Genomic DNA, 15,955 nt, shown 5'->3' on the forward strand with positions numbered 1-15,955 from the left:
TATGATAATGCAATATACATTAATTCATATAACACATATGCAATAATGCTCTGCATCCCTAAGTGTGCATGGGCTCTTATTCCTCTGTCATCTCATTTAGATATTTTGGTAAAGACACCCAACACATGAGGATGTTTGTTCCATTTCACCTTCTTTCCATGTTCTTCTTAGCTTCTGCGGAAAGCCTGTTTGCTAATGACAACTTTCTGATCTTGTCTTTGAAGTCCAAGGAAATTATGAGGGTAACCATTAAAGCATTAAAGGGAACCTGCATGAGAGGAGCAAACGTTTACTTTAACTGGTTTTGCCGGTTTGTTTCTTATAATAATTATCTTATGAAAGGGTTGTGTGTATATACAGCCATAACTTTCTTTTTTTTTTAGTTTGGGATAGAGTGTGGAATGGTTATAACCCCTGCCAGGGTTTTCTTATGTAAATGGTATATCTTGTTGAAAAAGGAGGGACCAGAGAAGGCAAAATGTGAACAAATAAAATTAAAATGTCAACCAGAAATTCATAATTGTAAGAAAAAGCACATGTGATAAATGTTGACTTTTTATAAACATAGACAGTATGAACATTCAAAGTCTGATGAATTCAAATAATCAATGAAATACATACTTAAGAAAGTAAGAAAACAGAAAATAGTTTTAATAGCAAAAATAAAATAAAATACTGCATGAATCATGCTTTAGTGAACTGATTCTTCAACCCATTTAAGCAGATGCCTTGTAAAATCTTCTACAGAATCAAAGGTGAAATGTGATTGGTGCTAAGGGCAACAGCTACGCTTTTTTATCTATTTGTTTTGATCCACTTTTTGTAAATCATCCCTTAGCAAGCATTCAGGCAGAATTAATCTTCTTTCCTAAACTTTCCTAAACAGTAGGGCCATTAATACCCGTTTCCACTGCACCATTGACCAGAGATTACGTGTAATTCATTATAATGGTCCTACAAAACCAACATCAACCAGTGAAAGACAAAAAACTTGGAAAATGGACTAGGACCAAAGACTCCTTGGTTGATTTAGACCATTAAAGAATTAACTAGTTTCTGTTTACCCAGCACTTCAGTGGGCTTGGTATGTAACGCCTCATAAATACTTAAGTGTACTCTCAGCCCGTAGCATGGGCATCATAATAAAATATACTGTTTTAGAAGAGTGTCAGTGGCTTGGGATGAATATAAATGTGCAGGTTCTTTCGATTGCTTCTAAGCCTTCAGTACAAATTGTGCACTTCTTTCCTAAGACAGTAGCTTAGAAGAGGATGGTTGCTGTTGATCACAAATGCAGGAATTTTTTTGCTGCCCATAGCAGCCATTTTTTTTCATCATTTATTTCCTAATCTTTAACAGAAAAATGACAACTATCTTCTTTGTAACAGAATAATTTAGAGAAAACCTGTCACCACATAGTACTTCTTAGTCTGAACACATGTTCTAGTTAGGCAGACATGGTAATCATTTTTGTCTCTTTGGTTCCCTAGTCACTGTTTTCTTAGCAGATATTACGGTTAACATAAATCAGGAAAGAAAAAATACACTTATTTACTCAATGCCACTCATTTCTGCTCCCCTCCAAGACTCCCATGACACCATGTCCATGCAACTCCCAGCCCAGCTTTTTGAGAAGCTGGTTGTCAGATCAGTGGCTATGCACAGGATCAGAGTGCAGTTTACAAGCATCAGCAGTAAGTGAGGTAACCATCCACTGCTGTGCAGACTGAGCCAGTGATCACCCAGCTTGTGTTATACTGGATGTGCAATAGAGCGTCACAGATTTTACAGATTTGTCTGCAGGGACCACTAACAACATATTCAAGATGGCACTGCCTAGCCTAGTAGAGCTGTTACAACTAGTGGACAAACAAGGAATTTCTAGGTGAATAACAATAATAAATTATATTACATTGATAGCAGAAACTAAATTGAAATAAGATGCAAAACACTTTTAATAAGGCTATTTCAGATTTCTATATGGAAGCTGGGTATGGTTTAAACATTTAGGTAATTCTGAGCAATCAGTTCAGTATGTACTGAACTTTTACAAAGCACTGTCGCTATCTTTACACCTTTGTGATCTATATTTCACAAAGGTGACAAATGTAAAAAATAAAGTAAAAATGTAGTACAATAACATAGATAAAAGTGACATACCAATACCTGTACTGACATTTACAGTGGTGTTACATGACAAAGCCCAAGAAGAAAGTGAAGGTGTACGTTTAAGGGCAGTGTACACACTCATAAATTGTTTTATGATAGCTACATCCTTGATGATCTTTTACATGGAAACTGACAATGTTTTATGTCAGAGGTAAACAGCATTCCAGCTGATGCAGAAACTGCTCCACTGATATCTAAAGCACGTATGACACAGATTACATGATATTCTAAATCATACCGCAAGTCAGGGTTTCCCAAGTGTTTACTTTTCTGTCAAAAGTATTTTAATGCTCCCAGTCATCCTTGTTTGTGTGTATTGGCAAATATGGCTGGAATCAATTGTAGTTTTCTTGAATGTAGATTTCTATTGATAAGAAATTATTTTCGGTAAATGGTAAAACTACAGAGATGGCTGCCCCCATGTACCTACTGTGTACAACTACATGGTATAGACACACAATTTCTATTGAATAGATTACTTGTATCACGCTTCCCTAATGTACCCACTGTATATGACTACAAATTACAGAAACAAGGGGCCTGGAGAGCTGGAGAGGATACACTTTCATCAGTGAAGCTGGGGGATCCAGCAAACCTTCTCATATTTACTCCCTTTTAATCTGTTAAATATGTCCAGAAAATATTGTATTTATTTATTTGTTAATTTTTTGAATAGCGCCAGTGGTGTTCTTTGTAGTGTAATCTTACACAATGTTATTACCCCTTTCAAGGTGAACTACAGAAAGGGGTTTGGTAGTCTTGACACACTTAATTTCTTGGAATGACAACACATCATTTTTAATTCTTCAGAGTTCATGATGAAGACTTACTTCCCTTCAAAGTCCCATTGACCTTGTTTATCCTCTCTTCCCCTTTATTTATATTGATAAAAATGTATTTTGACCGTCCTCTTCCCTCTTCTAGTTTCATATTTTCTTAATTGAGCTTTTTTATATTTTTGCAGAATGGTATTTTTCTAAAATGTTTAACATTTACTATTAATATTATTATTTATTGCTATTTACTGTTCTTTACACTCTTAAATAAGTAATTTAGATGAATGACAACACTGCTCCTTCCCAAATTCAGGACAGTGAACATGAGTGATCCAAGGACAGGAAGTATGTTGCTGGAGAAATTTAATGGACAAAACTAGAACAAGGAAATGAATTGAGCCGACATATCTAAAAACAATGTATTACATTTTTGTGATTGGGTTTAGATATACTTTATTTCAAATTAACTTTGGTTTAGAAACTATACATGTGTGTCCTACGCCTCTTTGCCAGTATGGCTAAGTTTGTTAAAGACATACCAGACAGTCTTGATGACCATGCAGCATGTTTTGTGGGTAATTAAAAGTAAATAACAATGTCATATAAGAGGGTTAAAATTACTAGACTGAGTAATTTGATATAAAAAAAAACTTTATAAACTATTTGTCTTTTCTGACTTCTGGGCTTGCTTAAATCTCAACTCCAGACAATTTTATATTGTCCTCATATGAGAACCTATTATAAGTGGAGGTCAGATACCACTACCTGCTCTCTGCTGGACATAGCAGTGTTACTCTACTTGGCACCTACATTTTTTACTATTGATTTATTGCCAGAAAGGATAAAGTGTGGATCCCGCAGTGCCACATGGAGAGTTGTTAGCATAATATTGTAAAGAGCACTCTATGATTGGGGAAGCAATTACTTGAATGACTGAACCACTTTTTTTTCACATTGATCTATTTGAATATGATTTCTAAATGGTATTTGCTTTACAACTAGGCTCCTTAGTCCTGTAAAAACAGGATTTTTTTTAAATGAGAAACAAAAAATTGTATGGGTTATACAACTAATACAGAAATACTATCCTTAAAGATTATTTCTGGTGACTGGCAATATCTTTGCATGGTATTATTATACCTTTAGTTTGCTCTCCCTGTAAAAAAATATCAGCAGTATTACTGTGTTTCTGTACAAGCAATCTTAGACTTGGTGGAGTTACAGTACAGGTATGTGAGTTATGTTTCAAAGTACACAAAATCCTGACGATTCCATCCAAAATACACAACCTGTTAACAGATCAATTGCATTCTTTTAATTTTAAGTTAAAAAATGTTGTTCTGCTGTACTTGTAAGTCAAACTGTCTTTCAGACACCTGTGTGAGCTTTAAATTACTTTATTCCTGTAATGTATGGAATGTAAATCTTTCTAAATATGCAAGTTGAGCTCATACCAGGATTGTTAACTAATATGATCAAACATGCCAAACAAGGACTTAACTAGGTGTAGCTGTATTAATATAGCAAAAGTCCATAAAAACATTAAGTTGTGCACCCACGTCACATCACCACAGAGAAATTCACAAAGGATTTCAGACATTTTCACTGATCAGACAACCAGCACAGATGTACTCATATATTATAATAGCTGTGTCTATATCCACAGTAATATTCGCAATACGGAAATTATATTCTTACTGCTTTGTTTTTTTCTAACTGATAGTTTGAATTAATTGCTGTTGGTTATTGCATTTTGCATGATGCCATTGCATTTTGTTATTTTATTATATAAGCTGCAACCTAGCTACTGAACTGACAAAGTTTAATGGTGTGTTTTGTCTTGTTTTTCTTTTTAGAAGCATATTTATTGGGAGGGCTGAATGTTATGACCAGAAAATCAACAACCTTGAAACGGCCCCAGGGAAGCAATCCATCAACCCAGGAGCATGTCCAGAAGGACCTAAACTAAGACTCAAGAACAGGTAAAGCCGATTGAATTCTGAACTACTAGAACTAGGACATTCGCCTACACCCCCCCCCCCCCCCTTTTCCTGACTATTTAGAGTGAGCACAGATTCACCTCATTCACTGGACAGGTATATATAGACACATTTACTTTCATTCTATTTGTAAACACTTACAGTAACTGGTAATATTAACAATAACTGGAGCTCCAGGCAAATAACCTAATACACAGATAGCTCTTCTACCTGCCAAAGGATTTGTATTTCTGTCGATCATATTTTAAAATATACACAGCTCTACTACACATGAGAGGGGCCTGATCTTTCATTTTACCCACAGGTCTCATTTTCATCCACATCAGACTGATGAGCTCATCTGTTTATTACTCTGTTCTCTCTTACTAATACAACATTCATTCATTGTAGCACATCTTAAACGCTCCTTGTACTGCTTCTCCCAAACTCAGGTACTTAAACTGCTGGCAAAACAAATCATGCAAAAAGTATGCATAAATTTGTCTCTCTTTTTATCTACCTGCAGTCCAGCATTAGGGGTCTCCTAGACTGTAAGCTCTTCGAGGCAGGGTTCTCTCCTCCTGTGTCACTGTCTGTAGACATCTCTCATTTGCAACTCCTATTTAATGTACAGCGCTACGTAATATGTTGGCGCTATATAAATCCTGATTATTATTATTATTATTATTAATATTAATAAAGTCCATCCGCATAAGGTAATAACTAAAACAGGTGGCTTTAAATAATGTAGGCACATAGCAATTCATTGTATGACACTAGCACAATTTTAATTATATACAGTAAGAAGAAATCCAGACTCGTGATGTACAGTTTATACAGCACACTGAACATGATGTCTTGGAGGAACATTTTACATTGAAGAGCATGCCTAAATGTGCACCCTGTTAACTTGTGTATAGCTGCATTAGATAAAAGAATGGCAGACTTTAATAGTAATTTAGGAATGCCTGCAAAGTGTTAAAGAAAACTGTATAATTATGCATATCCTAGAAAATAAATACTTTGAACTAAAATGCAGTTTGCATGCCTACATACTGTACCTAAATCCCATAAATGCGCAACTTTACCATCCCTTTTCCAGGACAAGTGCGTGGCAGTTTAAAGCCTTAGAAATATCTTAAACTTTACATTTTTCATAGCATTTTTATGTTTTTTTAGGTATAGAAGGGCTGTTCTAGGCTGCCAAAACCACTGGAAAACCATTTACTGGTGTTCTACCACTTAACTATTTTTGGTGAACAATGACCTCAGTAGCCTATTTTAGGTGATACCCATGATTCCAATTACAGTGATTGCAACTGAAATCACTTCATCACTTCCATTCAGTTTCTCTCCACTGGACTGGGGCTTTTTCTGTCTAGGTACACATACTTCTTATTATATATTGGTTGTGATCTTCCTAAATCCAGATTACCAACTACCCCCATAAAGCACAAAACTAATCACAAGACTAAACGTCTGCTAATAATTTGTTTTTCAAAGCCCTATTGAACTTTTAGTTTATAAAAGGTACATTCTAGGTCCATCTGAACAAAAAGGTGTACCAGTCTTGCAGCTCATGTTCATAAGAAAGCAGCTGAAACTCCAGGAGAAATGCCTGTTCTCCGTCACACAGCTATAGAAAAATTATTTGTGTAACACTCCACTGGAGAGTCAAAGAAGAGCTCTCCAATCAACATGGGGCATGGGCATTTTATGCTTGCTTTTGTTCCAGCATTGAATTAGGTGTATCCTCACAGTTTACCTATAATTGTTCTTGCAGCATTGTCAGAATGGTGAGCAGCATGGTAACAACATCACCATCTATAACCTCAAACCCAATGAAACTAGGAAGCAGTGCCTTTAACACAATCATGCAAACATACATCTATGACACTATTAGCACAAAAGTACCAAAGCATCATCACATACAGTCAGTAAAAGGCTGTTTTTAGGAAATAATCCAGACAAAAGGTATATTTTCCAGGGTACTCTTTGAGCACAAATAAAAATGCATATAGCAATAGCAATCTTCACATTTGAAATGTTAGGTCCACTTTAAAGACAAAAAATGTTAGTCTGCAATTCACAATTGTTACCTAGAAAAAGAAAAAAAATATGTTCTTTCTTATAAAAAAAAACAGTAGTTCTCACCTCTGTATAGTGGTCCACTGCACATGATCTTATATTTAGTTTTGAATATGTAATAAAAGCCTTTATGTTTTTAACTTACTATACTGGTCATAATTTGTTAAAAAAGGGATGCATAGAGAAGCAGAAAATACACATTTCTGAAAAAGTTGAACTGCAAAAAATTTAATCTCTTCTTTCCCATATCTTTAGGCCATGGGATGAAGCCTACATTTTTCTTTTAGTTGAACAATTAGTTTTATTATACTTTTTTTAAATAAAGTTCCATACAGTAAGCAAATTGGGGTAGGGGGAAACAATGTTTTCAGTAAATTATTCATATGGTTTAGAGTCATACATAAATGCTATTTTAAATGCTATTTTACAGACCATAGTTTAGTACTATTGCAGGGATTTAAAGAAAAGAAACAGTAGGCTCCTTCTTGAGATAATTGCTTGAAAGCCATAGAGCTTCTTTGGGCATATTCCACTTGGAGGATTGGGGTGAGTTGGGCCTTCTATAATCCAATGCCCCCACAGTTTCCATGTGCTTTTAAGAATACATGTCCAGTCTGACAATGATGGAATCCAAGTTTCCAAAGTCAGAAGATTATTATTGTAGTGCCAAGTAGACAAATGGGCCTGATTTATCAAAGCTCTCCAAAACAGGAGAAGATAGACTATGATCCAACAAACATGGAATGCAACTGGTCCAGGATTGAAAACTATTTCCATATTTTAGCAAATCTATTGCATGTTTCGTGGATAACCCAGGTTCCCCCATGACAGTCTATCCTCTACAGTTTTGGAGAGCTTTAATAAATCAGGCCCAGTGTCGAAAATGCCTATTATTACTTTGAACAGACTCTGATCTGTGAGGAGGTAAGCACTATGGGAAACCACATCTAAAAATTGTGAATACTTTATTCCAGAAAAACCTTGGTTCAAAATTTCTGCACTACATTCATTTTTGTTTTGTTATTAATATTTTATTTTGCCATGGGAAATTATGGCATAAGATGAAGTCTTGTCTGTCTAAACTGTGTCTTGAAATTATATTTTTTTATTAAATTATATATTAAATATATATATATATAATTATATTATATTAAGTGCAAATGTCAAAACCTTTAAAGTAGGTAGAAAGTAATTTTGGTTTGTAATTGAAATTTATCCAGATAAAACATAGTCAACAGACAGTATTACCTTACTCTAGACATATTGCAAAGTACATAATCTCATACTCCCTAGTAAAACCCACTATTCTCAGTCCTCAAAGTTGGCATATCCCAAAAAGATTATTTGGGAAGCAATCATTGGTCTTATTGATAATAATAAGTAAGATAAAACATTGGACACTTATTTGGTGTCTTCAAAATGTTTAGAAAAACATTTACCGTATTTTAGGCTTTGCTGAAAGTTAATTTGCATGTTTGTTTTTTAGGTGTCTCACTTATGAACAAAGCATGATTATTCTGCCAGGCTGATTGTTATAATTGTTATTTTAGTTTGTCTACCTACTTATAATGTATAATTTAATGTGAGCAAGTCAAAACCAGTGCAATCAAAACTGTTTTTATGATCATACACTGTACTTCTAACCTCTGTTAATTCTTAATGTTTCCGTAGGCAAAGTGAGTCCCGTCCTCATTCTTGGCATTCAACCAAATTGCTGGAGAGCCAGCCCAACCCCAGCATGATGCAAATATCTCAGGGAACGTTAGGATCTCCATGGCACCAGGCTTATCACTCGAGGTAAGGAAACATGATGAGCACATACTGTATGTTGTGGAATAAAAAAAAACAGTACTTGTTATTCCCTTGTTAATGTTGAAATAAATAATGATAGTACTAGTACGTCAAGTATTTTGGAGGTTTTAAAAAAAAGAGAAAAAGACAGTAGTAGAATTAATTTGAAGTGCCAAAGTAATAACTTTGAAGTACTTTGCATTTATGGTGACACAATTTAGTTGTTTAAGGTCTAGCATGAGGAACAGGATAATGGCCACTGCTTTGTCTTAGAAATTAGACATATTCTTTTCCCAAGGATTTGTCACTTTTTGGCTCATAGCTGATTTTCCATTGGTGATTAGATTTAATTCGATTCCCAGTAATGCTTTTTTGACATATACATATGTAGGCAAGTTTGAACGTTACACTTGGTTATAAAACTGTTATAATAGAAACAGAGGGCTTGGTCCATTTCTGAAAATGTTATGCTGATCCACTTGCTTTAATATTTGGGTCACAGTATTAGTAAAGTCAAAAACTGAAGTGCCTATGTGCAAAAGACCAGTAATTGAAATAAGTTAATTTACTAAGGGAAAGTTGTTCTCTGCTATTAGTAAATAGGATGAAGCTGTGCTTATTCTAAACTATCAGTTTCCAGTCCTGGGTCCTATTTTCAAAAACTGTGCACTGAATTTAACTCTGGAGGTAGCTTCTGAACAGTGTGTGTAGCGTTTGAAAAAATGCAAAGCAACGCTGCTACTACCAACTACGTTCATTAAAAAAGTTTAAAAATGGGTTCAATAAGTCCACTGTTTCATCACTTTTTTCATTCAGTTTTCAGCGGTTGTAAACAAAAATGTTTTAGTCAAAAAAAATTGAAGAAGGCAAATGTGATAATACATATAATCCAAATACTCTATAAAAATAAGTTATTAGACCCTAAAAATCCATACATTACACACAGGAAAAAACTAAGTAAACTATCAGCAGTGCCCTACTTTAAACCTTATATTCCACCCTTTCAAATGTAAATGCCACTGTGATTAAATAAAAATGAACTTAATGGAGGGCAAAATATTTCAAATATTCATACATAGTTTTATGTGCCAAGCAGCATGATTTCATATGGATGTGTACATAAAGTATGTTGTTACGTTATAAAAATTTCCATGTGTTGATAATAAACACAAACTGCTTTATAAGCAATCTGGATGAGTATAATAAGCACCACACAGCTCGAAGCCACAAACTGGCCATAAAAACCTACTCTATGCTTTGTTGTTTTTGTATGCATTTTGCATGAATTAAAAGGTGTCATAAACAATATATTGGAGCACTTGCATCCCACTGCTTCCAATGTACATTTCCCTATAGTCTCAAAGGCAAACTGCCCAAAGCAAAGCAAGCAAATAGCAGTAGGCTAAATTTCTTATAACCTCCCAAGATTGTAACACTGGTGCCCAGTAGAGTCACCAACGTGACTCCAAGAATTGGACAGATAATGTCCTTATTCACTAGGACATGTAAAAATTATTTGCAAATATATTATTCACTTTACTAATCTAACTAACTAAACAGCTTAAACCCATTTTGGAAATCAACCATAATATGTGGGGATTTAATAATATTGACCAGTGCATATATATTTATGTATTTTTGCACACACATATAATATATCTTGTGTGTATTTAAATAAAAAAAAATAGTTTACTATTAGTTAATAAAATATATTGTGATCTCTGTATAGTATTTGTGTGTGTATATATATATATATATATATATAACCCTAGTGTGTAATAATTATTATATTTACTTTTGATTAAACATTCAGAAAATATACATTTGTTATAACTGTATTCCTTTTAAAAGCACAAAAAATAAACACATCATAGAACTGTACACTGGTTTATTAATGAAGGTGGATTTAGCGTGTTGATACTAAAGTGCTTAACATAAAACAGAAGTTTTAGCCAAAGAAAGTAATCAAAGCCGAACAGTAGAGTGCCAGAAGTCAGTTTTTTTGTATTGAAAATAACCAAGTTATTGAAATTGTATTAATACAGTAAAAACATAGTTACTCTTTTTAAAACCTAGTTTATTTGCATTTAGTATAAAGTCATTTGTTTTTATTTCATGTTAGAATGTTTCCCAGTTTGGATGTGTTTAAAGTTCAAAACAACCCTGTAATAATATCTTGGAAACCAATCTATGTAATTGTTATAATTACGTTTAAGTATTTTGAGGTCATACAATTGAGCTTAATTTTCTGTGTGACATTGCAATAAGCAGTTTATGTGGGAATGGAGAGAATAAGGATGGTGGAAGGTTTCTAAAGAGCACATTTCTGTAACCTTGTCTCTCTACAGTACAATCTAAAAAATAACTAGTTTAATTTGCCTGCTAACATGGTAACTTTAAGTCACTGATGTCTTGCCAGAGAATGATGAGGGTGTGTGCTTCCCCTTTATTCAGGTCTATATTTATAGGTGCTGCAAAAGGCAAATATGAAATCATGTATATGCAATATTTAATATTTATCTGAATAAAAAAAGAAAATAAAACATTAATCTTTTGTAGCGTGGAACATATTAAACAACATAAAAACCATAAATTATCTTGATGTTTTGATGATCTAGGCAGGTTTATAATCTACTGTTAAATTCATAATGTAAAATAATTGTTTTATAGATGACAAAGATCTCTGTTCATATCAATTGCCACTGACATTGGGTTCCATGCAAAATTCAGCTGACAAACATACAGATTTTTAAAACATGTGTGATCATAAAGTATTAGGAATGGCTGAACTATATGTCAGATACATTTTGTCTATTACCATTTTATTCGCATGCCCTTTGTATATCAAGTTCATTGTTTTCACAGTTGATTGCAGCACTGTCTAGGAATATTGCTTGAAAATGCAAGCGTTGTAACATAAGCGTACAATAGATATGCAGAAATGTCAGTGTACGAGTGAGTGAGCAAGTGCTACTCAGAAGACAGTGCAATGAATAAGCCATGCCAGACATGTTACATCATTTTCAATCCTCCAAGGGTGAGGAGTTCAGCGTGGGATTTCCAAACCCTGTTACTGCTCATGAATTCACAGCACATGCTATACTGGAGGCAAAGAAAAACCTGCCTTGGATTCAGTTGTAGCCATCACCAGCGCTGTAACAATGAGGCTAAAAATTATTTGTTTTGCGTGCAATGAGGTAGATAATATTTTAACAATACTATAATATATATTATACTAATACTATACCAATAATAACAAATACAACATTTCCCCCCCCATGAAGTATCTTCCAGAACTGAATTTTCTTACCCAAATGTTGTGGATAAGGGCAGATGATGTTTGGCATGCAGGATCAGAGAGAAAGTGTTGTTAAAAAATGTTGATGTCACCTTGTGCAAATGCAGAACAGAGGAACTACTGATTTTTTTTTTTCTTCATTGCCTTGAAACTGCAATCAAAAGTGCTGGCTCATAACTATAAAAATAGTCACTGAGGGGTTAATGCACATTTTCATGAAAATAGACCCAGGAGGATACATGCGCATTCTCTGGAGCATGGTCACTGAGGAGTAAATACACATTTAACTAGTAATAAACTAGCTAGTGAGCAATTTGTATTAAAAGGGCCACCTCAATGCAGACATGAATACTGAGAATGTGTGTTCTGGGGTCTGGATACCAGTTTGTGTTTACAAATACTGTATGATGATTATGTTACTGGAACTAAAACAGGAATTTAATATATTATCTTATTTTTTATATACTATGGCATCACTTAGGACTTATACAGTACATTGCATATTTATCTATGATGAAATACAGTTATTTGCAAAAATATGGACACCTCTTGTCAAATCTTGCTTTGTTGATTTTCTTAGTGAAAGATGAACTAACCTCTACAGGAAACAAATTAAATTAAAACATATTTCTGCAATAATACAGCTATGCTTGCATACACCTTATTTTCTAGAGTGCCTGAAGAGCCCTCAAATCCAGGTTTTCCCTTACCTAAAGCTCAGAAGTTGGTCCTTAGTCTTTTTATCTTTCATAGGTCATTTTCAGCTTAGTTATGCCAGTGAGTTGTCGGAAGTGGTGACCAAAGCTTAAAGAGACTACAGGGACAGTAGTCCCCAGGAAGCATGCATGTTAAAGGTGTTACAATAGGGTTTCATAGAATTCCCACATGTGAGCATAGCCACCAGAGAACCCAAAGTCTTATGAAAGGATCAACTCGGCTTGTTCCACTTACCAGTTGCACATCTGTATCGAAGTAAGTGTAGGTACAAAATTCTGAAAATATCTGACTTTGTTCTTCTTCAGCATTGATAACTCTGCAAAATCTGTCACCACTGCTGCCATTTGTTTTGCATCTGGGATCCTATTCCTTTGGCTATTCAGAGGCCATACTTAGGCAAATACCTCTGGGAGGAAAACAATGTCAATGAACTTTACTGTTCGGGCAGTGTATACAAAAAAATCTAGAGGAAAGTAAAATTACATACAAGTTTTTTTTCAGTTTTTGTAGGGGTCCATTTGCACCATTGATGCACACAACTCATTGTAGATCACCAAGCATGATACGAAACGTTATAACACTCACAAAACTCACCTGTTGGGTGGGCTGGAGTAGTACAGCAAACCTAAACATGGTAGGAGCAAGGTAAAGCACATATGTTACTGCAATGCAAAGTGTGAAGGTGTTAAATGGGCCCTAAATGTAGAAGCCTAAAATCAGAAAAAGAATATTTGTTGTTCATAGCATCCAACTAAGTCAGACTTATGATAAACCCTGGTAAGATTGCATACAATGTAACCCTGATTATACCAGCAGACTTTGTATAGAATTTTTAGACGCAGTCATTTTAATAGGTTTAGTGATATATTCCGGAGAAGGATTTGAAAAATTCCAGACATAGTCATAAAGCTGAAAGGAAAACAGGATTTTTTTGTGTGAAACAAATTAGCTCTGAACAAATTACTCATATCTCAAAGAACTAAAAACAAATCTGAAAACAAGTCATTATTAGTGACATGAAAATATTTTAATAGTTCTACGCTTTGCACATTCAGATTTCAACTCAGCTAATTATGGTTGCATCACAGTAATATATCTTTTTACCAAATGAGTTTATCATTATTTCCCCCATAGTATATCAAGATCCTGGGCATTTGCCAACCTTGTGTAATGGAAAAGCAGTAGTGGCTGATTTACTGTATGCTCTTAGTAGAAGGTTGATAAGTTAGCTTAAAGAAGTGGGAATGTGATCATTTATGTGTTCAGTATTTTAAAGTAAACCCTAACATTTCCTATATAGAGCACAGCACAGTGGGGTATTGGGAATTATTGGCCTATGATGCAAACACAACCAGCTGGAGCTTTCATGGTGGTAAAAAGTTACATGTAGGCTAATGTATGCCATAATGATTGGTGGTCATGGTTAAGGTTGGAGTTGACCTAAAGAACTTTCAACAATTGTATGCTAACAAGAGATATTGAAAGGAATAAGTTACAGTAATAGAAAAAATTTTAAGCTGCACAAAACATCTACATCTCTGTGCAAATTATTTTGACACACCCAAACAGTATGCCACATAAAATACCATACTATTATCATAAATAAACATCATTGTACATCTTCTTTAAATAAGCGTAAAAAATCACGTTTCATGGTTTTGCATTGTTACAGCATTGACTTACTTTTCACCTCCCGATATTAGGTAGCATAACATCTCACAGCTACAAAGAAAGCTGATGCTGGCAGAACAGCCTCTCCCATGTGCTCTGATTACAGACCTCAGTAAGCAGAGCTATTGCTGACTACGGGAAGTCTAAATGGGAAATATCTACATTCAGGGCCACCTTGCTTACGTATATTTTTTGAACTGGACAGAGAAGAAAATGACCCAATTCTTCCTTGATAAACACCTAAGTAACAGGTTAACATTGCTGCAGGGGGCTACCAGCTCACCATGGGAAAGCCCAGTGCTTCCACATATGTGTTTGGGGAAGTGTTTCCAGTCCTCTAATATGTGCTGTCAATCTAAGAAAAGGTAGCCAGGAGTACATGTGACATTTCCCTTGTCTCCCAATATTGCTTTGTGTCTGAGTGCCTTATCATTATTCCTAGGTATATGTGGGACCAAAATTGGAGAACAAATTTGAACACTTGAAATTTCTCCTTTTGGAAGTTTTTAGTTTGCTGTCTAAAATCTTGGACAGGTCAGTAGTGAATTAAATTGACAAAGGAGGCGGAGGAAGGTGCATTTACCCTATGCCTTTTTGGTAATGTGGACTTGAGACAATTTGAGACAATATGAGGAAAAAATTAGGGAGGTAGTATTACTAAAAATGATATAGGGTCAGAAAAATATTGTACATGTGATACAGATATGGTTTGTTATCTAAACAAAATGAGCATCACATATGTTATTACCAACCATTCTTTGCAGCTGATTAATTGATCTTTCAAAAAAGGAAACCAACCTGGAGTAACACAGTATTAATCTAGGCAGCCTATTGAAGGATTTTAGACTATGACAAAACATCAGTTGCAAAAGCATGGCATTTCATAATTTTTGTTTGAGCAACAATACCCAATAATAGATTAACTAGTAAAATGTTAGATGTTTTAGCACACCATGTTGTTTGGAGGATGTCATAACACATTTTAACCACACGTGGCATTTTAACATTCATCTTAAAAATTCTAAGGGCTTTTTTCCCTCTGTGATTCTCTGTCTTGTCTGTTTAGATTTCTTGTAGCAAACAAAATGTCTCTAATGCTGCTAGTTTCCAGGAAGACTGCCAGGGAAAACTTTCAACTCCATAAAAAGAGAAGAAATAAAACACACGCATACACTGTAATCTTTAAGCTTTCTTATGTTCACATGGTAGTATGCGTGTGTGGATATGTGTGTGATCAGTTTGAATAGTGTCAATAAACTGGTTGTTTATTAAATTTGAAAAGGGTCTGACAATCCCCTCCGTTATCTATGTAATTTCTACACTGCTGTGGGATTAATAGAATGAACACAGCAGCCGCAAGTAATTACTTATAATATGCAGGAATGACAGCTGGCAGAGAACAGAGCTAGGCCCCAAATATGGTTTCTCTTCCGTTCCTCCCATAACCTAAACATTTCATCTGCAAG

General features: G+C 34.7%; 1 protein-coding gene across 3 annotated transcripts in view; it reads left to right on the forward strand.

Annotated features, from left to right (window-relative positions):
* The window catches only part of SHROOM3 (shroom family member 3), a 172,341-nt gene that overhangs the window by 126,171 nt on the left and 30,215 nt on the right, over window positions 1-15,955 (forward strand). For all 3 annotated transcript variants that reach the window (XM_072405481.1, XM_072405482.1, XM_072405483.1), the window contains 2 exons: window positions 4,802-4,927; window positions 8,684-8,809. In XM_072405481.1, coding sequence (XP_072261582.1) covers window positions 4,802-4,927; window positions 8,684-8,809 — 252 coding nt within the window. The remainder of the gene's footprint in view (window positions 1-4,801; window positions 4,928-8,683; window positions 8,810-15,955) is intronic.

The sequence above is a fragment of the Pyxicephalus adspersus genome, chromosome 3 (genome assembly GCF_032062135.1).
Source record: "Pyxicephalus adspersus chromosome 3, UCB_Pads_2.0, whole genome shotgun sequence".
NCBI lineage: Eukaryota > Metazoa > Chordata > Amphibia > Anura > Pyxicephalidae > Pyxicephalus > Pyxicephalus adspersus.